The 26636-nt window shown below is 41.0% G+C and overlaps 1 protein-coding gene across 4 annotated transcripts in view; it reads right to left on the bottom strand.

The window, feature by feature from the left end:
• Positions 1–118: 118 nt before the first annotated feature.
• The window catches only part of CR1L (complement C3b/C4b receptor 1 like), a 77643-nt gene continuing 51125 nt past the window's right edge, over positions 119–26636 (bottom strand). For 3 of the 4 annotated variants that reach the window (XM_032272226.1, XM_032272225.1, XM_032272228.1), the window contains 12 exons: positions 25202–25378; positions 25008–25110; positions 23646–23731; positions 21205–21423; positions 20040–20139; positions 14561–14646; positions 12060–12458; positions 9459–9635; positions 9269–9371; positions 6683–6768; positions 4379–4606; positions 119–384 (listed from right to left, as the gene is read on the bottom strand). In XM_032272226.1, the coding sequence (XP_032128117.1) occupies positions 317–384; positions 4379–4606; positions 6683–6768; positions 9269–9371; positions 9459–9635; positions 12060–12458; positions 14561–14646; positions 20040–20139; positions 21205–21423; positions 23646–23731; positions 25008–25110; positions 25202–25378 (1832 nt within the window). In that variant the 3' untranslated portion in view covers positions 119–316. The remainder of the gene's footprint in view (positions 385–4378; positions 4607–6682; positions 6769–9268; positions 9372–9458; positions 9636–12059; positions 12459–14560; positions 14647–20039; positions 20140–21204; positions 21424–23645; positions 23732–25007; positions 25111–25201; positions 25379–26636) is intronic. The other variant, XM_032272227.1, reaches the window with a different exon arrangement.

Here is a 26636-nt window from a genome sequence, read left to right as displayed (position 1 = left end):
GGTCTGTGGCTATTTGTGTGAATGGGCGTGATCACCATTTGGAAGCATACTCCAGGTTATAACCCAAAGAAGAAGTTGCATTCTCCTACCACATTCAAATAAAGATTTTTTGACACTGATGAATGACTATTCATTTGTAATGGTTCAAAGACAGTAAAGAGCCTTTGATGAAGGTTCCTCAGTATGCATATGACGATGCTAGTTTCACCATATCCTGGCCTAAACTCATCATTATTTTCTTTCTAGTTGAACTTACAACTCAAGATATCTTGATCTCTCTTTTTACATTTCATTCATTATAGGTAGGCACTTCTTGTTAAAGATGCCAAAACTCCTCAGCAAACCCTTCATAAAACTTACCGATGATGAGAGCATTATGTACACCTAAAAGGAAGAAAAAAGTTAGAAAAACGTTACTCTGGCATGCAACATGAGTGAACCGGACCTCTCAGCCTGTGACAATTCATCCTGATTTTTCTTTAGGACTCAGTCTAATGTTTTTTCTAGTGCAAAAAGGCATTGTTTTCACTTACATCCTCTCATTTTACCCTTTGCACTGAGAGAAACCCTTTTTTTTTTTTTTTTGAGATGAAGTCTAGCTCGTCCATAAGCTGGAGTTCAGTGGCACGATCATAGCTCACTTCAACCTCTGCCTCCTGTGAACCAGTGATTCTTGTGCCTGAGCCTCCCGAGTAGCTGGGATTACAGGCACGTGCCACCACACCCAGCTAAGTTTTGTACTTTTAGTAGAGATGGGTTTTTATCATGTTGACCAGGATGGTCTCGATCGCCTGACTTCAAGTGATTCCTCCGCCTCAGCCTTCCAAAGTACTCATATTATAAGTGTGAGCCACCATGCCTGGCTGAAAAGACTTTTTAAAAATAACTATTTTGGTCATAAAAGCAATATAATTACAGAAGCAAAGAAAAAAATCACCCCAAACACTAGTACCCAAAAAATGTTTTGATACATTCTCTACTGGCACATTTTTTCATATGTGTGTTTTCACATATTTATATACTAGAAATAAAGTTACAACAATGGCAAAGTAATATAATCTAGTAGATGCATCATAGTGTATTCAATAACTTTTGTTGTGCATTTACATTATTTCTAGTTTTATTTTTCATAAAACCCTTAATAAAATGCATACAATATTTTTATATTTTACATTATTTCCTTAGATTGACTTTTAGGTGGGCTAACTGGCAGGAATAGTTGTATTATTCCACGTACATTGCATAATTGTTTTTCATAAGCGATTTTGCCAATTTACCATAGTACTTTCAACATACAACAAAATCAGTTTCATCACATCCTCACTTTTTATTGGTTGTTCACATAAAAACCTTTCTGTCATTGATTTAGTGGAAAATTAAAAACATAATACCTTGTGATTTTGCATTTCTTTAGTTCAGTGAGGTTAAACAGTTTCTATGTATTTATGTGCCAAGGCAGAAGGATATTTACACCATTTCTCTAAATCTTGTGTCCTGAGGTAGTTTCTGCATTTCCCTGCAGAAACGTTCAGGGCTATGTTGCGTTGAACTATGCAGAACTGAAGAAACTCCATTTACCTTAGAAATGTCATGGAGACATTTTGTGAACTAAGAAGGTCCAGAAGGCGGGGGTAATATTGAGAGACAGTCTGGGGGGAGCTGAGAGAAGCTAGGTTCTAGGAAAGCAGTTGCTTTAATGAATGGGATGCTGGGTAATGGAAATGGTTAAAGAGGATTTGGGGACATTTTAATGAGTGTCATATAGTGTAATTTTTCCTTAAGCCTCTCAAAGACATTCAAGTAAAAACTGCTTTTAGGTTTTACCTATTTTCTGGAGTTGAACTTATTTGTCTAGCATGCAACACCATGCTAATTAGTCTTGAGACAATGTACATGTGGGTTATACGTCTTAATTCTGGCTTTAAAGAGGACCTGGAGATTACCCCTTGCTCTGAGGAAGATGTTGAAATGAATCAGGCCTCTGCTATAAATGGCCCATTGAAATGAAGAGACAGGGCATCTGAGTATCCCAAGAAATTCTTCCTTCTATGATACTTGTACCCAGAGGTTCCTTTTTCTCTTTGGATTGCTATTTTGTTTCAAAACCCTCTATGGCATGTCACTCCAAGCCTGGACCACCTTCCCAGATTACTTCCTCATCTTTCATTTTAGGAAAGTTCAGGACTGGTATCTTAAGCAATCTATCCCAAGCTTTAGGGAAGAATACTGGGTTTTATTTCTTCTCTCTGTTTCTGTGGTCTCTAAGATCGTGAAATTTTCTTTGCCTTTTCTTACTACAATGCAGTAAGATGTCAAAGGCCAAGACTAGATAGGGTAGAGACTAGAAAAAAGAAGGCAAAAGGGACTGCTTTTAGTCTGAGTGTTAATTCAGAGAGACAAAAGGAGTTTCTCTGTGGTCCATCCCAATTCATGAGGAGTCTACACTAAAGTCTGAGTTCCAAGAACCTGCTGGTTAACAGTTATTTAGCCCATTCTGATTCTTTGTATGTATCTTCTTCATTCATCTGAAGAATTGCCTGTTATCCGGTGTTTGGGACCTTGGCCCGTTAGCTTTCCATTTCATTATGATAATATTTAAATATTCTCTCTTGTTGAATTATATATTGAGATCCTTTGTACATTTTTTTTTATTGTTGAAGTGCACAGTCTCTACAGATGAGTAGATTGCCTAGCTGAACCCAGGCTATCCCATTCTATGTTCTTGTGCAAGTTACCTAAACTCTCCGTGTCTCAGTTTCTACACCTATAAAATGTGATAACAAGAATACTACCCTCCCCGTAGGTTGTTGTGTAATTAAATTAGAAGCTATCTTTTATTTTTATTTTTTATTATTTTTTTTGAGACAGAGTCTTGCTCATCATCCAGGCTGGAGTGCAGTGTTGTGATCTCAGCTCACTGCAGCCTCGACCTCCCAGGCTCAGGGGATTCTCACACCCGAACTCCTGAGGAGCTGAGACTACAAGCATGCACTACAATGCCTGGCTAATTTTTTATAGTTTGTGGAGACAGAGCTTCAGTATACTGCCCAGGTTGCTCTTGAACTCCTGGGCTCAAGTGATCCTCTCACTTTGGCCTCCCAAAGTGTGGTGTTACAGATGTAAGCCACCACGTCCGGCTTATCTATCTTTTAACAGTGGTACTAAGTATTCATTATATGTTAACTTTCACAACTAGTACCACAACCACCACTATTGCTACCTATATGATAATACTACTAACACTTCGCTGTGTTTCCCATATATTTCTCATCTATCTCCTGGCTTAGTTATTTTTCAACATAAAGAAGCTCTGCCAAATTGGCCAACAGGTCAAAAAAGTCAACACAACGCTCACGTCTGTAATCCCAGCATTTTGGGAAGTCGAGGAGGGTGGATTACCTGAGGTCAGCAGTTAGAGACTATCCTGGCCAACATTGTGAAACCCTGTCTCTACTAAAGAATACAAAAATTTGCCAGGTATGGTGGTGAGCGCCTGTAATCCCAGCTACTCGGGAGGCTGAGGCAGGAGAATTGCTTGAACCCAGGAGTTGGAGGTTGCAGTGAGCCAAGATTGCACAATTGCACTCCAGCCTGGGCAACAGTGTGAGACTCTGTCTAAAAAAAAAAAAATTAAAATGTCAACACCTTTTATGATTTAATGGTGTTTGATCCTTCCTGGAGGATGGACCTGGTGTGGGCAGTCACAGCCACAATGCACGTATAGTAATCAGGTACTGTCGTTTAAAGCCAAACTAATATATCAAAGGAATGAGCTATGGAGGTTAAGAGTACGATCTTAAACTCTGATCTTCCAAGGCCTCCTGAGTTCCCGTTGTTAATGGTGAGGTGACGCACCAACCAAACATAGTCAGTGGCTTGAGAAAACACCTAGATACAACATAAAAAGTATAAATCCCTACATCTGAGTTTCTTAAATTACTTTATAGCGTTATCAGTTCTGAAGTAAACTACTTCATCATCGTATTCTTTTTGTGCAACACATCCATCTGTCCAGGATACAGACAACTCATAGTAGCAGAGGAGGAATCAAAGAGTATTTTCTTTAGCATTTGTTTTCAGTACTTCGAAAGTATCCTCTGCAAAATGTGGACCTCACCAATTCTCTTCACTGCCCACCCCCTTCCCTCCTTACCATCCCTCACTCCTCATCCCACACGAAGGGTCATCAGAATACCAACAATTGAGACACAGTGCGCCTACCTAGAACCCATTTTTCACTCACTTGGGATGTAGTTTTGTCTCTGACAGTCATAGCAAAACCATTTTCACAAGCAAAAATGACTGTCTCTATAGAAATATGAAAGTTGTCACCTAGATATTCTGAACCTATTTAGGATGTGTGGAAGCAGATACTGACCAGCAGGAGCAGAAAGTTCACAGCGAGGGGCGGGGCTGCTCCAAATCCCATTCCCTTGAGGGTCACTTGTGCAGCGGATGGTGCTCTCCCCAATGAGGTTGAAGGTCATCCCTCTGCCTGGGTGGGGGTCGCATGTGTAAGATACTTCTTTTCCATAGGGAATATCTCCAAGGGGAGTTTCTGTGTGACTCCCATTAAAGATAGCTGGAGGATTTGGACAAAATATTTCTAGAAAGAAAACAAGAGCTTTAAGTTCTATTAGAGTTTCAATTAAGTTGACCGAAATCATGGTGACCTGTGACTGTGCTATGAATAAATCTTTTACTTTTAGAAAAAAATATAACTAAGGTGGATGAAATTTAAATCTGTAAGGCTTTTGTTGAGAAGGAACTAACTGATGTGAGACCTAAATTACAACATCTATTGCAAAAGCCCAACGATGGTGTTTGTGTACCATCCAGGTAGCTATGTTCATAATGAATTTGGAAAGTAATTATTTTTAACAACACCCATTTAGTTGCCTACTTTACATCAGGCATTGTAAGATTCCTGGGTTGACAATGAGTTTCAAGACAGACAAAGTGTTGACCATCAGAAACCATAAGTTCCAAGGAAATCTATGAACTTTAATAAACATGCATGAACATCTTTAGCAATGTAAGTGTTTCTTGCTGATTCAAGATCATTATCATCAGTACCAATACCAAATATCCAATGATCTCATCAGGACACATTGATAAGGCTCTTTTTAGCTAGATTAAGTGGTGCCAAAGAGCCTCTTTTTTTCTTTCTTCCAAATTATTAGCCATCATTTTTTCTTCCTTCCAGTGTGGTTGAAAGAGTTCCTTCCCTAAAACCAATTGATGGCTCTAATTTGGTATGAATTCAGGAAAATATACCCAATTTTATCAGAATTGTGTGTATATAAAAGACGTGGTATATCAAACAATGTTTGACTTCTCATGTTTGAATATTATTTGTTTGTGTTTTTCCTAAGTTTACTTATAGATTTATTTTCAGTTCTATGTGTCTCTGTAAGGTTGAGCTTGTTGGATACTTCAGTTTCCTCAGGTATTGAAGTTTTTCACCATAGTACTCACCATAAGGTGTCCAAATAGATATCTGTAAGTTATTTTAATACAATACAAATTAAAATAAACATTTTTCAATCAGGAAAAAAAGGTTTAAAAAATTCTTGCCTTGTTTTAGTAGACAGAATAGGATAAATCAGTAATGCCTTGGTATATAAAACATGTACTTTTAATCTATCAGTTTCTGAACTTTGACATTTTATTTATGCACATGGTTTGGAAATGTAGAACACGTCATAATTTCAGACACTGATGCATTCTCCTAGCCCTTCCACCATACTAACTTATCATATAAGTCTGTTTTATGCTTTCTATAATATACCCCTATTTACCATTTTAAATATTATAATTTTAGAATTTTGTTTACTTGTTTCTTTTTTGGTTCATAGTCTGCTTCTCAACAAGAAAATATAGTTCAGGAAAGTAGGGAGGCATCTTCACTATTCATTCACTGTTCATTGCTTTTTCTACACATGGAAAGTCCTGGCAAATGGGAAGCCCTACGTCATTAAATACTGCAGGCTAAATAACAGGCTGACTAAAGTGTTTATGATGTATGAGAAAATAAAAGAACATCAAAATTTGGCTAGGCATGGTGGCTCACACTTGTAATTCTAGGACTTTGGGAGGCCACAGTGGGAGGATACCTTGACCCCGGGAGTTTGAGACCAGCCTGGACAATATGGCAAGACTCCACCGCTACAAAAAGTACAAAAAATAACCAGGTGTGGTGCCATGCACCTGTAGTCCCAACTATTGGGAGGCTGAGGTAGGAGGATTGCTTGAGTCCGGGAAGTTGAGGCTGCAGTGAGCTGTGATTGCACCACTGAACTCTGTCCTGGGTGACTCTTGTCTCAAAAAAGAAAAAACAAGAAAACAAAAATTTTAAGAAAGATTACTCCTTGGTAAGGAAACTAAAAAATAAATGACTGAATAAAACTTGCTGCACCTTATGTCATCTAGTTTCTTGCCACACATTTCCCATAAAATTAAACACTGTCATTAAACTAAGTGATTTACAGATTAGTAACAAAAACACGTGTCATAGAAGACCTACAAGACCTTTCTTGAAATTCTTCCAACAAAGAAGTATTTTTATCAGCAATTTAGTTAAGTAAAGATCCGTACAATAGGTGATTCCATGCAGAATAACACACTGGAAAACAAAAATAAGGAGAGCTATCCAAACTGCATAGTTGTTCTTCCTACTCACGTTCACACACTGGAGCACTGCTGTTCCAAAGGGCTTTCATTCCAGTCAAAACACAATGACTAGCAGACCTGCCTTTTAATCGGAACCTAAAAAAAAAAAAAAAAGCGGTAGCAAATGTGTGAGCAATTCCCATCTCTCCCTCGATTTCTTCACTCATAGATGCTCAGCTTCCTCACTACCATTTCCTCCTTGACTAGCATTTGGTTCTTAGGTTCGGGCCCAACTAAAAATCTCAGTTCATTAGGGATCTGAATTCTTCAGTAGCTGGCAGAAACTCAAAGGCCAATTTATTCTAAGGAATCATGATACCCTGTGACTGTCAAAGCAATTAGAGCTGATGTTGATAATTGCCATATAAACTTCGTAGCCCGGCATCACCTACAGAATGCATGAACCAGACTTCTCCATGTGCACAAGAGCCATAGCCTTCAGGTGTCATCTTTCACTGATGGCTCTCTGACATCCCACTTATTTTCATTAATGGGTCATGAAGCAAAACAGCTCTCAATTTGTTAAGCAAAGCAAGGAACATCTAGAAAGAGAATGGGCATTGTTCTTTTTGCATTGTAATTGTAACGGGCCAAAAGGAGGCTCATAGAAGCATTCTGAACCATGTGCTCTAAGAAAAATAGACAGATCGGGGAAGGAGTCTTTGCCACCCTGAAATGGCCGACTTATTACTGAATCCTACTTCCCTTCTGAAATCTGAAATCATTCTGAAATTGGAAATTATTATTGGGTGATGGACTTTGTAAATGCCAAAGATTCCTTGGAAATCGTTAAAACTAACTGCTTAATTGCCCAATTTAGTTATCCTCCTCGACTCATAGTACACCACCAAGAGTAATGGATACACATAAACAACTAGTAGTACCACTTGAAGCTAATAGAAGCAGGAGCAGACAAATCCTGCTTTGACAAATCCTAGGCAGATATGATTAGGTTCCCAGTGAAACCCGACCTTCAAGCTGAAGACAGTTTAAAGCATAGCTACAAGTTCCACGTAAATTCAGGGACTGGATTCAGAACCTCTCCTCTTGTTTGGCATACTTTCCTCTGATTGATTCCCACCCTTCATCTATTTTACATATACCTGCCCTTCCCTAATTGGTTTTTTACACTGTTGTGTCCACCTTTGAGTGGTGTCTTTGTTTTAGCTGCTTTTTCATACTCACAAACCAATCAACACACACTTCCCATTCTGAGTCCATGAAAACACCAGACCCAGCCACACTGAGAGAATGACCCCCTGACTTCATTTATGGGGCCACCCTCATATCTTCTCTCTGCTGAGAAACTGTTTTGTCATTCAATAAAACTCTTCTCCACCCTCCTCACTCTTCGATTGTCAGTATAACCTTATTCTTCTTGGATGTAGGACGAGAACTCAGGACCCACCAAACACAGGTACAAAGGCTATAACACAGTGGCCCTCCATCCTTTGCTGGAGGAGGGCAGCTGCTCCATGTGACAGGAAGGAGCATCAGGCCAAGGCAGCCCTGGAGATGCAGGCCAGAGCAGGGCCATGGGACTGGCAGAGTTGTTAACACAGCGCCATCTGTTGGGCTGCAGGCATTATCAAATGCTAAGAGCTATTAGCATGCTTTAACACCCCCTTGGGCGTGAAGGGTTGTGGGCACCCCTATTTGGGCACTACCATGTTTCCTTCAGTGCAACATGCCTGGTTCAGCTGCAAGCCCCGACGGAGCCCACTCCTGTGCCAGTGCTTAGAGTGGCCAGCCAGACCCCACACTCACACACCCCCTCCCACCAGGGGCTGAGCATGCAGTCGTGGCAGCCGTGGGATCCACGTCAGAGCACAAGTCAGGCATGGCCCAGTGGGCCAGGTAGACAGGATGTCTACTGTGGTGAACCCAGGCCAGAGCAAGGCCTGGGCAGGGGCGTTACTGGCCAGAGGTCACCAGCTGGCAAACTGGCTCAGAAAAATCCTGCATCAAAACAATGACACTGGCCATTCCTGACATGAAGATATGTAATTGGGTTAAAACATACTTATCTATACACTATAATAGATTTTACTATTGATTGGTTTTCAGTTTCCTAAAACAACCTTTGCCTTACTTATGAGGCAAACAATTTTTGTCCTGTTCGTCAATTTTTTTCTAGCATAACTTTTATGAAATTACGTTCTTTTGCCTCCAAATAAATAAGTACCCATTCATTTCAAGTTCCAACCATGTACTCAAGTTCAGTGACTGTATTTAGGTTTATGCTTGATACTGAGTTGTGTATGCCCTTTCTCATTGTCTTCTGAAAGTGGTGCTGTGGGCCGGGTGCTGTGGCTCACACCTGTAATCCTAGCACTTTGGGAGGCCAAGGTGGGTAGATCACCTGAGATCAGGAGTTCAAGACCAGCCTGGCCATCATGGTGAAACCCCATCTTTAAAAAAAAAAAAAAGTGGTGCCAGTTAGTCCCTACCCTTATTTGAAAACTGCCTTTCAATTAATTAATCTCTCTAGGTACGTCTTATCTGCTAGGTCAGCCCTTTTTTTGGATTAATCCCTGAACTCAAGAGAGTCATTCTTCACACTGAGTTCTTGCTCTCAACTCTGGGTCTCACTCACCCTTCATCACAAGCAAAGGACACCTTTGCTCCAAGCTGGAGATCAAGTGGAAACAGCACACGGCCATGAGGGAGTTGGCCCAGGAAGTCATCACAGGATTTCACTAGAAAAAAAAAAGGAAAAAAAACATGAGTAAAACCTGCATGTGAGGGGTACAGAGAGCAATCTGGAAACCAGAGAGTTGAGACACCTGCACATCTGGGGGCTTCAGGGCTCCAGTCTCCCTGAGGTGTGCAGTGCAGAGAAGCAGCCCCTCTGAGGTCATAGCTGGGCTCACAGCTGTAGAACACTTCCTGTCCAGGTGAAAAGTGGTCCTGATCACTTGGGGTATGGTCACCATGCAGGATTTCTGGAGGTGGCTGACACACTGTGGGAAGGACAGTTCCAGAGTACTTGTTCGTTATGGGGAATTTCCTTTGCTATATCCTATGCTTGCTGAAGACCTCATAGCTAGTAAGTGGTAGAGAAATAGGACCCAATTCTCCCTAGCACAAGACCTCAAATTTACTTGTAAATATACAGGGCATGAGTTTTTCCCCAGCTCTGGCTATGCATATGGAGTTATTAGTATTTGTGGATTCTTCATCTACGTATTTTGTAGGAATGCAGTCCCAGTTTTCACCCGTTATTCAGGTAATGAGACTGTCTCCTAAGCCCAAGCCTGTTTTACAGATTTTCCCCCCATTTCTCTGATTGCACACCTATGACTAAAGTACAGTCATACTGTTTCAGGACAGGCAAGCCCCCAAATTGTAGCTTACTCTGGAAGGGTTCTTGCCTAACCCAGGAAAGAATTCAAGGATAATCCAGTGGTGCTAGATAGCAATCTTTGAGCTATGAAAAGACTGGAGCTCTGAAAAACACTGCCCCTTGCAGAGCACAGCTAACTCACAGGCAGTGTGACCAGAGTCAGCAACATACAGGCTCCTAGCAGGCAACTGTATTCATACTCCTGTAAACCTATTACATGTAAATTATCATTTTTTTATTTTTTTGTGTTTTTTTTTTTTTTTTTTTTGAGATGGAGTCTCACTCTGTTGCCCAGGCTAAAGCACAGTGGTTTGATCTTGGCTCACTGCGCCCTCTGCCTCCTGGGTTCAAGTGATTTTCCTGCCTCAGCCTCCTGAGTAGCTGGAATTACAGGCATGGGCAACCATACCCAGATAATTTTTGTATTTTTAGTAGAGACGGGAGTTTTGCCACGTTGGCCAGGCTGGTCTCGAATTCCTGACCTTAGGTGATCTTCTACTTTGGGCTCCCAAAGTGCTGGGATTACAGGCATTAGCCACCTGGCCAATTACATGTAAATTAAGGGGCAGATCAATGCAAAGTGAGAGGCAGGTCATTTAGAACTATTTAGGAAAGGGGCAGTAATTTCCAGGTCATTGCCATGGCATTTGTAAACTGTCATGGTGCTGATGGGAACGTGAGGGCAGCTGGGGATTGCTTTCATCGCCATCTGCTGGTTCCTGCTAGGGATTGCTTTTGTCGCCATCTGCTGGTTCCTGCTGTTTCTTCACTTCATCCTGTCTAAGCCAGATCCTGTTTTGGTCAGCAGGATTGTGAACACAAGACAAGCCCTGCCCATCTCCTACCTCAATACATCCAACTTTGTATGTCTTTATCTGTTCGTCTTCCCAGCTCAGTGGTTGCACAAGGCTGACACGGGTTGGTAGAAGAACTGTAAGCTTCTTCTCTGTCCCTATGTATCATCCATTACACCTCCCACTCCACTGCTAAACCAGCTATTGTGACACCAGTAGACAAGATGAGCTACCAAAAACAAAAGCTCTTAAATAAGCCAGCCCTTTGTCATGAGAGGACATATTATTTGGAGAGTGTTTGACTCAACATCTGCCTTTATTTACAGTCCTGTTCATCCATGCTTAGGGCATCAGAACCCACTTAACATCAACCTAATCTGTACCTCATTCAAGATGAATTTAAAAATCGTTATTTAACTGGCTCTGAGCAAGTTACCTTCACACTTAGATTCCTGGGGATAAAATGTAGGAGGTGGATGGCTTGAGCCCAGGAGTTTGAGGCTGCAGTGAGCCATGACTGTGTCACTGTATCATTGATCAGCCTGGGCAACAGAGACGGACCTCAACCCTAATAAATAGGTTTTTAATAAAATAAAATAACAAAATAAAATGTAGGAGGCAGACCATTATAGACAAACTCTAAAGTCTTTGTCTCTATTCTGATGCCATGCTTTCTGTCATAAGGCAGTCTCTTTCGGTCACCAATGGTTGCTGATAGAAGTATGGCAAGAGCTAGAGCATTCAGCCTCTGGGGTCTGAGACCCTTGCCTTTTAAAATCTTGGGTGTCTCAGCTAGAGCATGTGACTTGGCCAATTTACCTAACCTCTGAAAGGCCAAGCTGACTTCACTCTTAAATGGATATTGCAACAGTACAATTTCAAAGTATTATAAATAATAAATGAGAAAAAATATATAAAGTGCTTCGTGCACAGCTGACCATAAAGAAAGCCCATACGATTTTTCAATATAATTGAGAGATAGTACAGCTGGTACTTTGCCCTGATAACTGATGAAGAGGTGGGTCCAAAATCTTTTTTCTTGGCTAATTAAGGTCTTGCTTTTCACAGTGAAGACACATATACATAGGTGCATGACACCCTGATTCTTAATTTCATGCTTCTTTTTCCCAAACTTGCTTTCCCACACTGCTCACCACACATCCCTCCCTCTGAACAAATACTAATCTCCTGATCCAACAGCAACTCATGTCATTTGCAGAGCCCTTCTAGGCCTCAGTCAGACTCACCCCTGGAGCAGCTTGGTAACTCTGGCTCCCATTTGTTCAGGGGCTGGCATTGCACACGGGGGGAACCTTTCATGACAAAGCCAGGCTGACACCTGAACTCCACAACTTCATTTAAGGAAAATAAACTTCTGTTGTCAGATACCATTATTCCATTTTCAACATTTGGAGGCATGCATTTGTTAGGTATAATGCACTGAGGGGCCGGGCCGCTCCAGACGCCCTCTTGATCCTCATTGCTGGTGCAGTGTATGGAGCGCTCACCCACGAGCTGAAACAGATTTCTCCCTCTGCTTCCAGGATTGCAGTGGTAGGTCACCACTGATCCATAGTGAAAAATCTCCCTGTTGGTGCTAGTGAAATATCCATTGGCGATGGCGGGGGGCGGCCGACAAGGAATTTCTGGGAAGAGAGACAGCAAGTTAACCAAAACAAGAACTTTGGGACAGAGCCTTGAGTGCTGTGGCAGGATCACGGCTCACTGCAACCTTCGCTTTCCTGGTCAAACAATCCTCCCACCTCAGTCTCCCGAGTAGCTGGATTATAGCCATGCACCACCATGTCTGATTAATTTTTGCATTTTTATTAGAGATAGGGCTTGGCCAGGCTAGTCTTGAACTCCTGGCCTCAAGCAATCTGCCTGCCTCAGCCTTTCAAAATGCTGGGATTACAGGTGAGAGCCACCACCCCTGGCCTGGTTTCTTGAAATTATAGTTTAGTGTAAATTTTGCTAACAGTTTTTTTAAAATCCAAAATTACCAGAAGTAAATATTCACGATATTATTCTCATCTAATATTTGCTAATGTATAGACATATTCTTACAGTTTTATAATATTGTGAGTTCTGCTCTTCTCAGTTAACATTACTTGACTAAATGTGTCCATATATTATTATAGTCCACTTTTTTTTTTTTTTTTTTTGAGAACAGAGTCTCACTCTGTCACCCAGGCTGTAGTGCAGTGGCGTGATCTTGGCTCACTGCAACCCCTGCCTTCCAGGTTCAAGAGATTCCCCTGCCTCAGCCTCCTGACTAGCTGGAATTATAGGCATGCTCCACCACATTGGGCTAACTTTTGTACTTTTTGTGGAGACAGGTTTCACCATGTTGGCCAGGCTAGTCTCGAACTCCTGACCTCAAGTGACCTGCCTGCCTCGGCCTCCCAATATGCTGGGACTACAGGTGTGAGCCACTGTACCTGGCCTATAGTATATGTTTATATTTCTCCTGCTAAATGAGAATTTAGCTACGTTATCTCACCATTGTTAATTTAGTTCTCTCTCTCTATAGAAGGCATTTGGCTTTATTCTATTGGTTATTAATATAATAAAGCATATAGCATAGCATTTTTTTTTTTTGAGACAGGGTCTTGCCCTGCTGCCCAGGCTGGAGTGCAGTGGCACAATCATGTCTCATTGCAGCCTTGATCTCTCTGCTTCAAGAAATCCTCCCACCTCTCAACCCCCTGAGTAGTTTTGACTATAGGCATGTGCCACCATGCCTGTTTGATCTTTGTATTTTTGTAGAGACAGGGTTTCACCATGTCGTATAGGCTGGTCTTGAATTCCTGAGCTCAATTGATCTGTCCACCTAGGCCTCCCAAAGTGCTGGGATTACAGTATGAGCCACCATACCTTGCCCAGGATAGCATCTTTATTAAATAACAAAAAGCTCTGGCAGAACGAATAAAGACAAAGCAAAAATATGTAATATTACACAAAGCACAAGTATACAATATTACATGTAATAAACACAATACTTGCAGATTCAGAAGTAATAAAAAGAACTGAATACTGATCTACAGCTATACCACCCTGAATTCCCCAGTCTTGTCTGATCTTGGAAAAATTGAATACTGTGTCCTACTCTACATTAAAACAGTGCCCAGCCAGACCGGCCTTCCACAAAGTTTGCGTTCACTTGTGCTCCCATCAGTTGTGTTCTGAATTGCTTATTTCCTCAAACCATAACCAAACCCAGGATTATATCCATTTTATATTCCTTGTTAGCTTGCAATTGCGCTTTCCTCTTTGCTCCCCAGAATCTAGGAAGCTCATCTTCCAAACAACTGACAGGGAAGATGGCATGCACCTGTTTAGACAAATGATAAAAAAGAAGAAAGGGCTGCATTGCTTGAATAGATGATGTGATACTAAGAGCCTGCAGAGAGGATATAGGGTTTCTTTCATCAAGTTTGTATTTGTTGACTTCACTAAAGAAAATGCTCTTCAAACTGGGAAGAGGAAATTGGGGGCTGTTTAAATGAGCTCAAGACTAGTTTAAAATAAATTACCCCTTAAGATAAGGGAAAGAAAAAAGCATTTCTAGATGAAGGTGGAAGGGAATGCTGTGAGCCGTTTTAAGGATATCACTGGGATATGACTGCATTCTTCAAATATCAAAAGGACACCATTTCAAGAGGGATGAGATTCATTCTTTATAATTCTAGGAAGGCCATGCTAGGATTAAATGATGGGTTGAATGGGGGAAAAGATTTCAACTCACGTTGACAAATTGGTGGCTTTGTGCTCCAGTGGGCAGTATTGCCTGAGATGATACATTCAGCAGATGACCGACCAATGAGGCGGTACCTAAAGGCAAAAAATGGAACATAATTGTGCCGTGCACACCTCATCAGCTTCCTCACAGCATGTACATGTGGCAAACCAGAAGGATCACAATGCAGAGAAGTCTACGGCCCAGCTGAAACTTCAAGTATGATCCCAGCTTTTCTCACTTCTCTTTCCTGTTCTCTCACTATTGTAAGAGACATTTCTGCTCTAACTTCTCCTGGCCCACTTTGCTTCTTAATATCTTGGCTTCATTGTCGACTGTACCTGGCACCAAAATAACACAATTATTTTGTAGACCTGTTTGACAATTTTTTTCTTAAGTTCTGTCTTTTCTCACATCATTTCTGCCATTTTTTGTTTACATTTTCCCTTAATGTGTGTGTGTGTATAATACTATGACATTTTATTTGAGGCATGGCTTTTATAAATGCAAGATTTGTTGGTTTTGATCCTGTTTAGGAGACTTTGTTTTTTGACAAGAAGATTAAACCAAATGTATCGAAATAAATTATATATTTGATTTGCTTTTTGTTTGTTTGCTTGTCTGTTTAGATGGAGCCTTGCTCTGTTGCCGAGGCTGGACTGCAATGGCACGATCTTGGCCCACTGCAACCTCCGCCTCCCCTGTTCAAGTGATTCTCCTGACTCATCCTTCTGAGTAGATGGGATTACAGCCACACGCCACCACACCCAACTAATTTTTGTATTTTTAGTAGAGATGGGTTTTCACCATGTTGGCCAGGCTGGTCTTGAATTCCTGACCTGAGATGATCCTTCCGCCTTGGCCTCCCAAAGTGTTGGGATTACAGGCATGAGCCACTGTGCCTGCCTGTTTCTCTTCTTCACCTTTTCCTACTGCATTCAGGAAAATTTGGTTAACTCTTCTCTTTGCTTTAATATTCTGCAACATTCAGTGTGTTTGCTATATATATACACACATATATGACACATGTATGAAATGAAATATATAAACACACTGAAAACATATATTCATTCATGTACAAACTTCCTGGCTGGTTTCACAGAAGTATTTGTACAACTGAATCTTGCTAAAAATATGAAAAGGAGAGTGTTTTGAAAGTTTCCCTGGTTACTTGGCAGTAAATCTCTTCTGTAGGAGGAACTTTCTCCTGATTTTTCAACTTGGTCTCTTTTACATGTATTCCTGTTTCTTGTCATAAGCTCAGTGATTTTCTGCTGTATACCATAGAGAGGTTCGCAGTTATTCAGCAATGCAAGATGAGGAGGGTACGGCCAGGAAATTTATCAATTGTATTTTTGAAATGCTCAAAAAAAAAAAAAAAAGGGAAAAGAAGAAATTGGATTTATTCTAAATTTGCCTTGTCAAATTCTAGATACTGTGGTCTGTGAGACCGAGTCTGGAGTCTGGCAAATGTGCTGGACACCACAAGCTTCCTTTCAGCATTTGTTGGGGTGGCAGAAACATAGCCTCTACTCACTACCTGGCTTAGCTGTTCCCGTGAAAAGTGAAATTGAAGCAGAGCCTCCACTGTGTGCTGAGCGAGGGTGAGCACCAACAGCTGGACTGTGTGCTATGAGCACTTAATGCTTGACATTTTCAAAGGGTTGAATTCTGTTATAGGTTGAATGATGTCTCCACCAAATATGCTGAAGTCTTGACCTCCAGTCCCTGTGGATGTGATCTTACTTGAAAATACAATCTGCAGATGCAATCAAGTTAAGAGGAGGCCATTAAAGTAGGCCCTAATTCAATATGACTGATGTCCTTATAAAAAGAGAGAACTTTGGACACACACATGCACAGAGAGGAGAACTGCGTGTGAGGACACAGACCCAGAGGGAAGACGGCCATGTGAGGACAGAGAGAGAAACTGGAGTTCTGTTGCAACACGCCAAGGAAGCTCCGGAGTTCCAGAAGCTGGAAGATGCAATGAAGGATCCTCCCCTACAGGATTCAGAGGGAGCATGTCCCTGCCAACACCTTGATTTTGGACTTCCAGCCTCCAGAACAGAACTCCAAAATCTTCTGTTGTATTAAGCCAGCCATTTCGTGTTACAGACATACCTCAAAGGTATTGCAGGTTCAGTTCCAGACCACCACAATAAAACAAATAGCACAACAAATGAGTCATATGAACTTATTGATTTCTCAGTGAGTCTAAAAGTTGTTTTTATACTATACTGTAGTCTATTAAGTGTGAAATAGCATTATGTCTTTAAAAAGTCATACTTTTTTTTTTTTTTTTTTTTTTTTTTTGAGGCAGAGTCTTTCTATGTTGCCAGGCACCAGGCTGGAGTGCAGTGGCACAATCCCAGCTCACTGCAATCTCCGCCTCCTAGGTTCAAGCAATTCACCTGCCTCAGCCTCCCGAGTAGCTGGGACTACAGGCATGTGCCACCACGCCCAGCTAATTTTTGTATTTTTTTAGTAGAGACGGGGTTTGACCATGTTGGCCATGATGGTCTCGATCTCTTGACCTTGTGATCCACCCACCTCGGCCTCCCAAAGTTCTGGGATTACAGGCATGAGCCACCACACCCGGCCAAAAAAGTCATACTTTTAAAAATGGTTTATTGATAAAAAATGCTAAAGATTATCTGACCTTCAGTAAGTCATCATCTGTTTGCTGGTGGAGAGTCTTGTCTCAAGGTTGATGCCTCCTGACTGATCATGGTGGTGGTTGCTGAAGGCTGGGGTGGCTGTAGCAATTTCTTAAGCTAAGACAATAAAATTTGCCACATTGACTCTTCCTTTCGCAAAAGATTTTCCTGTAGTGTGCAATGCTCTTTGATAACATTTTCACAATCTGCTCTGAACTGCTTTCACGACTGGTGTCAATCCTCCCAGATACTGCTGCTGCTTTATCAACTGAGTTTATGTAATATTCTAAATCGTTTGTGGTCATTTTGACAATGCCTATGTCATCTTCACCAGGAAGAGACTCCATCTCAAAAAAAACCACTTTCTCTGCTCATTCATAAGAAGCAACTCCTCATCTGTTCGAGTTGGATCATGAGATTGTAGCAATTCAGTCACATCTTCAGGCTCCACTCCTAATTGTAGTTCTCTTGCTATTTCCACCACATCTGCAGTTATTTTCTCCACTGAAGTCTTGAACCTCGCAAAGCTATCCGTGAAGATTGGAATCAACTTCTACCAAACTCCTGTTAATGTTGATATTTTAACCTCTTCCCATGAATCATGAATGTTGTTAATGGTATGTAGAATGATGAATTCTTTCCTGCAGTTTTCAACTTACTTTGTTCAGATCCATCAGAGGAATTACTGTCTGTGGGAACTATAGCCTTATAAAATGTATTTCTTAAATACTGAAACTTGGAAGTCAAAATTACTACTTCAGCCATGGACTGCAGAATAGCTGCCGCTGTCATCAGGCAGGAAAACTACACTCATCTCCTTGTCCATCTCCATCAGAGGTCTTGGCTGATGAGGTGCAATGTCAATGAGCAATAGTATTTTTAAAGGAATCTGTTTTTCTGAGCATTAGAGCTCAACTGTGGGCTTAAAATATTCAGGAAGCCACACTGCAAACATACCTCTGTCATCAGGCTTTGTTGTTCCATTTATAGAGTACAGGCAACGTACATTTAGCATAATTCGTAACGGCTCTAGGATTTTTAGAATGGTCAGTGAGCATTGACTTCAACTCAAAGTCACCAGTGGCATTAGCTCCTAAAAAGTCAGCCTATCCTTTGAAGCATTGAAGCCAGGCATTGGCTTCTCCTTTCTAGCTATGAAAGTCCAATAGATAGCTGTTTGTCTACATGGAAAATCTGCTATTTAGTGCAACACCTTCATCAATGATCTTAGTTAGATCTTCTGGACCACTCACTACAGCTTCCACATCAGCACTTGTTGCTTTACCTTGCACCTCTATGTTATGGAGATGGCTTCTTTCTTTAAACCTCAGGAGCCAACCTCTGCTAGCTTCTACCTTTTTTTTTTTTTTCCTGAGATGGGGGTCTCACTCTGTGGTCCAGCCTGGGGTGCAGTGGCACAATCTGGGTGCACTGCAACCTCTGCCTCCCGGATTCTATTCTCATATCTCAGATTCCCAAAGAGCTGGAACTACAGGCACCTGACACCACTCTTGCTAATTTTTGCATTTTTAGTAGAAACAAGGTTTCACCATATTGGTCAGACTGGTATTGAACTCCTGAACTCAGGTGATCCACCTGCCTTAGCCTCCCAAAGTGCTGGGATTACAGGCATGAGACACTGTGCCTGGCTGATTACAGCTTTTTTTCTGCAGCTTCCTGGTCTCTGTCAGTCTTCACAGAATTGAAGAGAGTTAGGGGCTTGTTCAGGATTAGGCTTTGGCTTAAGGAAATGTGTCTGGTTTGATCTTGTATCCAGACCACTAAAAGTTCTTCTGTGTCAGCAATAAGGCTGTTTCACCTTCTTATCATTCATGCGTTCCCTGGAATAGCATTTTAAATTTCCTGAAGTACTTTTGCTTTGCCTTTACAACTCACTAGCTGTTTGGCGCACGAGGCCTGGCTTTTGGCCTATCTTGGCTTTCAACATTTCTTCCTCACTAGGCTTCATCATCTCTAGCTTTTGATTTAAAGTAAGAGATGCATGACTCCTCCCTTCATGTGAACACTTAAAGGCCATTGTGGAGCTAGTAGTTGCCCTAATTTTAGTATTATTGTGTCTCAGGGATTAGGAAGTCCTGAAGAGAGGGAGAGAGAAGGGAAGTGTCTAGTTTACGAAGCAGTCAAAGCATGCACATTTATTAAATTTTCTGTCTTATATGGGTGCATTTCGTAGTGACCCCAAACAATGACAAGAGTCACATCAAAGATCCCTGATCACAGATCACTGTCACAGACATGATAATAATGAAAAAGTTGGGGATATTGTGAAAATAATCAAAATGCTACACAGAGACACGAAGTGAACACACGCTGTTGGAAAAAGGATGCCAATAGATGTGCTTGTCGCAGGGTTGGCACAAGCCTTCGATTGTAAAAAGCAAACATCTGCGAAGTGCAATAAAACGAGGAACACCTGTACTTGGTGAAGGCAGCCCCAGGAAGCAATTATGCTGTTACAAGTAAGATTTGTTCTCTCACACAGATGCTATATGGCCTTCTCTTTCTTCCAGCAATGGGCTGGGCTAGGGTTGTTTGTGTGCTTTGACTATTACACTCTTTCCTGATTTATTTTCCTTCCCATCCAGTGAATGCTATACTTTTTATATGTGCACTGCTTGTTTCCAGCAAGGATACAGATTTTCCCCCTCATCGTCTCCTATCTTTGTTTATTTCAATCAGGCGTTAACACCTGTGTTCAAGCCTCTTAAAAGCAGGTGGCAATAGCCTAGTTTCCTTCCTGAGATGTGGCTAGAAGGTGTATGGCTGTGCCAGAACTCTTGAACCAAGAGATGTTGCTGCCAACTCACCCTGTAATACAAGAATAGTTGATTCTGGATCCAACCTGGATGTTTGTGATCACATGCACCACGCCATTCATTGGATCTGAAGGAGTTTTACATGATTTACCTATGGGAAAGAAGCAGTATTTTGGAGCTAGGTAAAGTAATCTAAATTCTCCTCAGTACATTAGGTATCAACCTGCATGTACCTTTCTGAAGAAAACATGCAGTTCTGATGGTTCCACAGATTTTCCCACCTTGAGAAAACTCATCAGAGCACCTCAGGATTAGCCAACTACTAAGCCCCACTTTCAAAAAGACCTTCCCTCTAGATCTAACTAGAGCTAGGTTTACATCTGTGTAGAGACCTTGCATCCCCTATCAAAATGTAAAAGTCATTTATGGCATTATGTACTACCAATATATTTCAATGTTTTCAAAAGATTTCTTCTCACCTAGTTATTCAAACAGAATTTGTCTTCCTATGCAATTTTTTCCCCCGATTTAGAGTCATTTATTATTTACTTTCCCTAGGAATGAAGACTTTCTCTACAAATATTCCTTGAAACATTCTCATGAAGTGAGCATTTCAAGCAATAATCAAGGATAACCTACAAGAATAACTCTTACATCCACCTATCTGAACACTTATGAAAAGAGGTTTCTTATATCCCACATTTGAAAAAATTCAGTAAGAAGCTTTGGCAGACATGGGAAAGACCCTATTTAATTTTTCACATTTTTAGGAAGCCAGATAGATTGTCTTGCCGAGGTTCCACCTTTGTTGTTTGGGTTCCCTGTACTTCAAGCCATCAAAACTCCAATGAGAAGCTGAGAAGCATGGGCGGGGAATTCAAGACAGTTCCTGGTGGAAGGAGCCACTGATTTTCTAGGTCAGATTTCTAAGCCAGCCATTTCAATAAGGAGATTCACAGGCTTCTGTCTTTAATTCCTATGATTCTAATGAAGAACTTTCCCACCACTCACCACTTCCCTCCCTTTTCACCGGCCCTTTTAGCTGCAAAGGTCATCAGGATCTTATGTGCTTACCTACCTTAGAATGATTTATCATTGGTTTGGCATTCCACTGTGGCAAATGCACAAATATATACCACCCTGTAATTATGGAAATATGGAGGGCCTGGGTTAGATATTCTGAACCCATTTCGGATATGGAGAAATGGTCACTAACCCAGACTTCTACAGTGAGGAGCAGGGCTGCTCCAAACCCCATTTCCTTGGGGGTCACTTGTGCATCGGATGGTGCTCTCCCCAACGAGGTCAAAGGTCTTCCTGCTGTCTGGGTGGGGGTCGCATGTGTAGTTTACTGCTTTTCCAAAGGGAAAGACTTCCAGAGGTTTTCCTGTGTGTCTCCCATTAGGTATATCTGGAGGACTTGGACAAAAGATTTCTGGAAAAAAGGCAAAAGCTCTAAGTTTCATTCAGGAGTTTCACCAGAGGTATTCTGCAATTATAAGGTGCTATGACTGTTGTTGTTTAAATATGCTAAGGAGATGACAGTAGACATTAGGACTTTGAAGAGTTGGATTAAATGACATGTCAATGAAAGTGTATTGTAAAGTACAAAAGAGATTTGACTATTCTGAATCTTCCAGATAGTAACAGTTCCTGGACAATAGAAACTTTACAACTTTAATGAAGTATCAAAACATTTGAAGAAGAAAAATAGCCATTTTCAAGAGGAACTCATTCACTTAGTCAATATATATTAACTGAGCACTTATCCTGTGTCAGCCAGCCAATCGTCAGGATCCCGGGGAGACTGCTGTTGAAGGAACCTACGTTCTTGTGAAATATTTCTCCAATGTATGTATGTGTGCTAACCACCTTAAATACATGAAACCTTTCATTGATTGCTTGTTGATATTGCTCATCAGTCTCAGTGATAACAATAGCACTGTCACAGTGAATTGCAATATAGTTAGGCCATTACAAAAAACTCCAAATGGATTCAGATTGCTTTGCTTTTTAAAATGTCTAGGTCTGTTGATGACTTATTTTCTCTTTACTTTCTGGGTCAATTTTCCAGTTGTTACTCCTTTCTAGCATCTGCTGATTTGTTTAGAACAGTGCCTTCCTCATTACTAGTTGGTGTTTTTCATTAGAATTGGAATTTGGAAGAAGCTACTTCAACTAGCAAGGGTTGTGAAAAATAAGAGAAAGCCTGAGTAGTCGAATCAATAACTGAGCCTTCATGCATGGCAGGGGAACAAACACTTGTCATGTTGCTTCAAGGAGCACTGGATTTCTTAGACAGCAAGAATCTCTATGTAAATTATGGTCTTTTAAAATTTTACTCTAAAAAGCACTGTAAGATGTCAAAGTAGATTTCTAACAACATAAACATTTCAGTAAAATTTCATGGTGGTTTTTTTTTTTTTCTTTGAGACAGAGTCTTGCTCTGTCACCAGGCTGGAGTGCAGTGGCGCAATCTCGGCTCACTGCAACCTCCACCTCCTGGGTTCAAGTGATTCTTCTGCCTCAGCCTCCAGAGTAGCTGGAACTACAGGCGCATGCCACCACACCCGGCTAATTTTTGTATTTTTAGTAGAGACGGGGTTTCATCATGGCCAGGATGGTCTCGATCTCTTGACTTCGTGATCTGCCCACCTCGGCCTCCCAAAGTGCTGGGATTGCCGAGCCACCACGCCCAGCCAATTTCATGGTTTTTTAAAGAAACATGTTTTCCAATCTTTAGAATCAATAAATGAAGCAAAGTTCTCTCTTCTACTGGGGAAATTGTAAATGGGTAGACTAGGAGAAATCAGCAGTCTACACATTTAGACTGCTAAATGTGATTACTGAACACATGAGTCTCATTTTTTAAAAACTGAATTATTATTTATGAATCTCTCAGCATAAATTATTTAGGTGCATGTTTTGAGAATTTAAGGAGTCTCAAACTGCTCACCCTGTCTAATGTTACTTCCCACTTTTCCCTCATTCCTCATTACTCTGATCTATTATCTCTGTAGCATTTAATTAATTTATTTTTTTCTTGTCCTCCTCCCCACCTGAGTAAAAACAACACAGGGACAGGAATTTCACTCATCTTGTTTATTGCCATAACTCCAGTGGCTAGATGAACATGAGGCACAAAGTATGTGATCGATAAATAACTGATTGAATAAAGCCATGTTTAATATTTGTGTATTAGCGAATAGATACAAAAATTGTAGACTGACTGCACCTTGATGGGAGAACAAAATGAAAAAGAAGGAAGGAAAGAAGGAAGGAAAGAGAGGTAGGGAGGGAGGGGAAAGGGAGAGAAGAAGGGAAGAAAGAACTAAAGGAAAGAAAGAAGAGAAAAAATGAAGGAGAGAAAGCAAATTGTTAAAGCTTCACATTATCTAATCTCTCCTGACCTAGAAGCACACTACCATAGGATTTATCACAATAGAACACAGAATACAAAACAGCAGAGATGTATCAGATGGTTCCAAGACAGGTGATGTACACATTGATTCGCAACAAAACATTATTAAAATAAGCAATTTTCAAATCAATAATTCAGACTAGAAAATTGAAGAACCACATTAGGGGAGGCCATGGGTCAAATACTGAAGAGATAAAGGGGAGAGATTGGCCTGAAATGTTACTCCTATTACTCACGTTCACACACTGGAGCACTGCTATTCCAAAGGCTTTCCATTCCAGCCAAGACGCAATAACTAGCAGAGCTGCCTTTTAATTGAAATCTAAGGAAGAAAATAGTAGTGAATAGTGAGCCAAGGGACCAGTTAGTTCGCAATCTAAGGCCCTGCCGCAAATCTCAGGATTTTGGGGATCTGAGACCAGGAGGGGGCAGAGTTACAGAAGCTACGTTGTGCTTGAAAAATCACAACAACCAGAAGGGAGCAATATAGAATGGCAAAATACAGGAGCTTGGTCACATGATAGTCCTGCTTGAATTGAAGAAGGTGGTCACGACATAGCCGCCATCCCCTTGACCCTGGACCCAGGCTTGGAGTTTCACTGATTACTCCATGATAACCTGATATATCACTCATTGTCATTATTAGAAACCTAGTCCTTAATGCAACGCCTTCCTAACTTTGAAATAGCAAGTAAAACGGCTTCCAGTTTGGACTGGAAAAGTGGGAAATAGCTGGTGAGAGAACAGAAATTGTCCTTTCATCTCCACATCTGTGGTGGCATGAAGAAGGCTTACAATGGCAGTTTGGGCTCCTGAAGAATAAGCATGAATATTCTAGGGGTAAAAAGAAAGAAGAGATGACATGACTTTTGTATGCAATCATCAAAAATTCTCAATGTCCTGATGCCCTCCTAAATCTTACTGGGTGCTGGCATTTGGAGGCTGCCAAGATCCTGTGGAACATTTTGGGATCAGTTGCATTGTTGCCCACGCTGGTCAGCTACCATGTAGAGATGTGCACCCTGTGAAGACCACTAGATGGACATAAACGAGTTAATGACCTTGCCAGAAATATTAACAGCAGCCATCAGGACCCCATCTCAGAGACCATGACTAGCTGGATGATATATGACTGAATTTTTTAAAAATGCATGTTCAGTCCTATTATAAATTTCACCATTGATGGTTTAAACAATTTACTGGAATGATTCTTAAATGATTCTAGCTCTTTAGAATAAGTGTTTTGTTACTTGCAATTTTTTCTGAAACTCTCTAAAAATTACTCATATCCCCTTTGTCTTGGAAAATAGGATTTTTTAACTTAATATGCTACCTATATATTCATAACAATTAGTTATACTTGTCCTTGAACTTTCCAGTTAATATATGGCCCATTTTCTTCTTCATATCTCATGTTGTTAGTTCTATATGTTTCTTTCTTCCTATATTTACTTTCAAAAGTTCATGTCTTTGAGTGTGTGTGTGTGTGTGTGTGTGTGTGTGTGTGTCTTTTTTTTAAAGCTACACCAATCTCCCCTTTTTGGACTAATTCCTAGCTCAATTTCAATGTCCAGCAGGTCAGGCAAACTCATACTCACCCTTCGTCACAAACAAAGTCCACTTTTGCTCCAAGCTGGAGATTAGGTGGAAACAGCACACGGCCATTAGGAAGTTGGTCCAGGGAGTCATTGCAGGATTTCACTGGAGAAAAAGAAAAACAAACAGAAATAACTGGCTTGTGGAGAATAAAGACACAAGCTAAAAACATCAAGCCAGGTAAGAGTCTAGGCACCTTCACATCTGGGGACTGCAGGGCTCCAGTCTCCCTGGGGTGTGCAGTGCAGAGAAGCAGCCCCTCTGAGATCATAGCTGGGCTCACAGCTGTACAACACTTCCTGGCCAGGCCAAAAGTTGTCCTTGTCCCTTTGGGTATGCTCACCATGCAGGATATCTGGAGGTGGCTGACATACTGGGGGAGAGAGAAACAAAGTACTGCTAATTGTGTCAAAATAACTTTTTCTTCACACCGATAAACTGGCCAAGGGAATAATAATTATAAATCTATATGTAATAAAAAGGTACAATAAAAGCCTTGTTATATTGATAACAAACTAAAACAGAGCGAGGAAGACGTCCTGCCATCAGTCATAGAACGGACACTTGCAGAACTGTGACTAAAATGGAGGTACCCGCAAGTCATTGTTTTTCATCTAAAGTATGCACCTAAGATTTCATGATGGACAGTTCCTTCTAGAATGGAACTGTCTAGAATGCTTCCAATTACTGTTCACCTAGTACAAAATTGGGAGGAATGATGGATTTTTATATCTTCACACTTCCTTTCTAGAAGGACGTCAACAATTTAGTCTTGCATTTTAGGCAATAGAGCAGTACCCATGCACATGTCTCATCTACTAGGTCCCTTCATCCCATATCACACTGGTGCAACAAACAAGGCCCATACACTTATTCTCATCTCCTTCCATGTCTCTCTTAGCGGCCACCTGACATAGGGTGGTAGAGAACGATGGGTCTCCTCTCTTCATGCTGTGTAGCAAGGTGCTGCCTAGTCATTCATTTCACTGCAGTGAGAGTGTGGGCAACTGTTGAACAAAATCTAAAAGACCTACTGTCACCATAATGAGAGTGTATATGTCACACAACATATTATAATGACATCTCTGGTTGTCTCTTAATCTAGTTCATCTGAACTCAGGAAATCAGAACACATTTGGGTCTCAACTAAATTATATAAAACTCTTATAAAATGGAAAAAATAATTTCAGTTTGGCTTTGAGCAGATCAGTTTCCTTTTCTGGACTTCAGCTTTCTCAAGCGTCAAATAGGGATTGGATTAGAAAAATGATTTCTTTAAGGAGTTCGTAAATACTCTGATGCTGTAATGTCAGTTTTCAGGGTTCATCACCCAGTGTTTCCCTTGACTACTCAATGCCTGGTGATGTAATATTGAGGTGGTGTGTTTGTTAAATTTATGTTGGCCCCTGGCCTCACACTTCTGCACTGTCTTTTGACTGCTAGCAATGGAGGCCTTAAAACTACAATCCTTTGTCTTCCTTGATAGGTGGGCTCTGATTAGGTTCTGTCAATTGGAGGCATATATGCCAAATAAAAAGGCAGGATGGTGGCAGAATCTGTTCTACTTCTAGAGGTGGCTCAGGCAGTGAGCAGCCACAGCTTCAGTTCTAGCAACGACAATGACTTTTGCT

The sequence above is a fragment of the Sapajus apella genome, unplaced genomic scaffold, assembly GCF_009761245.1.
Source record: "Sapajus apella isolate SASKATOON/1434 unplaced genomic scaffold, GSC_monkey_1.0 scaffold341, whole genome shotgun sequence".
NCBI lineage: Eukaryota > Metazoa > Chordata > Mammalia > Primates > Cebidae > Sapajus > Sapajus apella.
The sequence above is the reverse complement of the archived record's forward strand: the minus strand, read 5'-3'. Positions and strand labels throughout refer to the sequence as shown.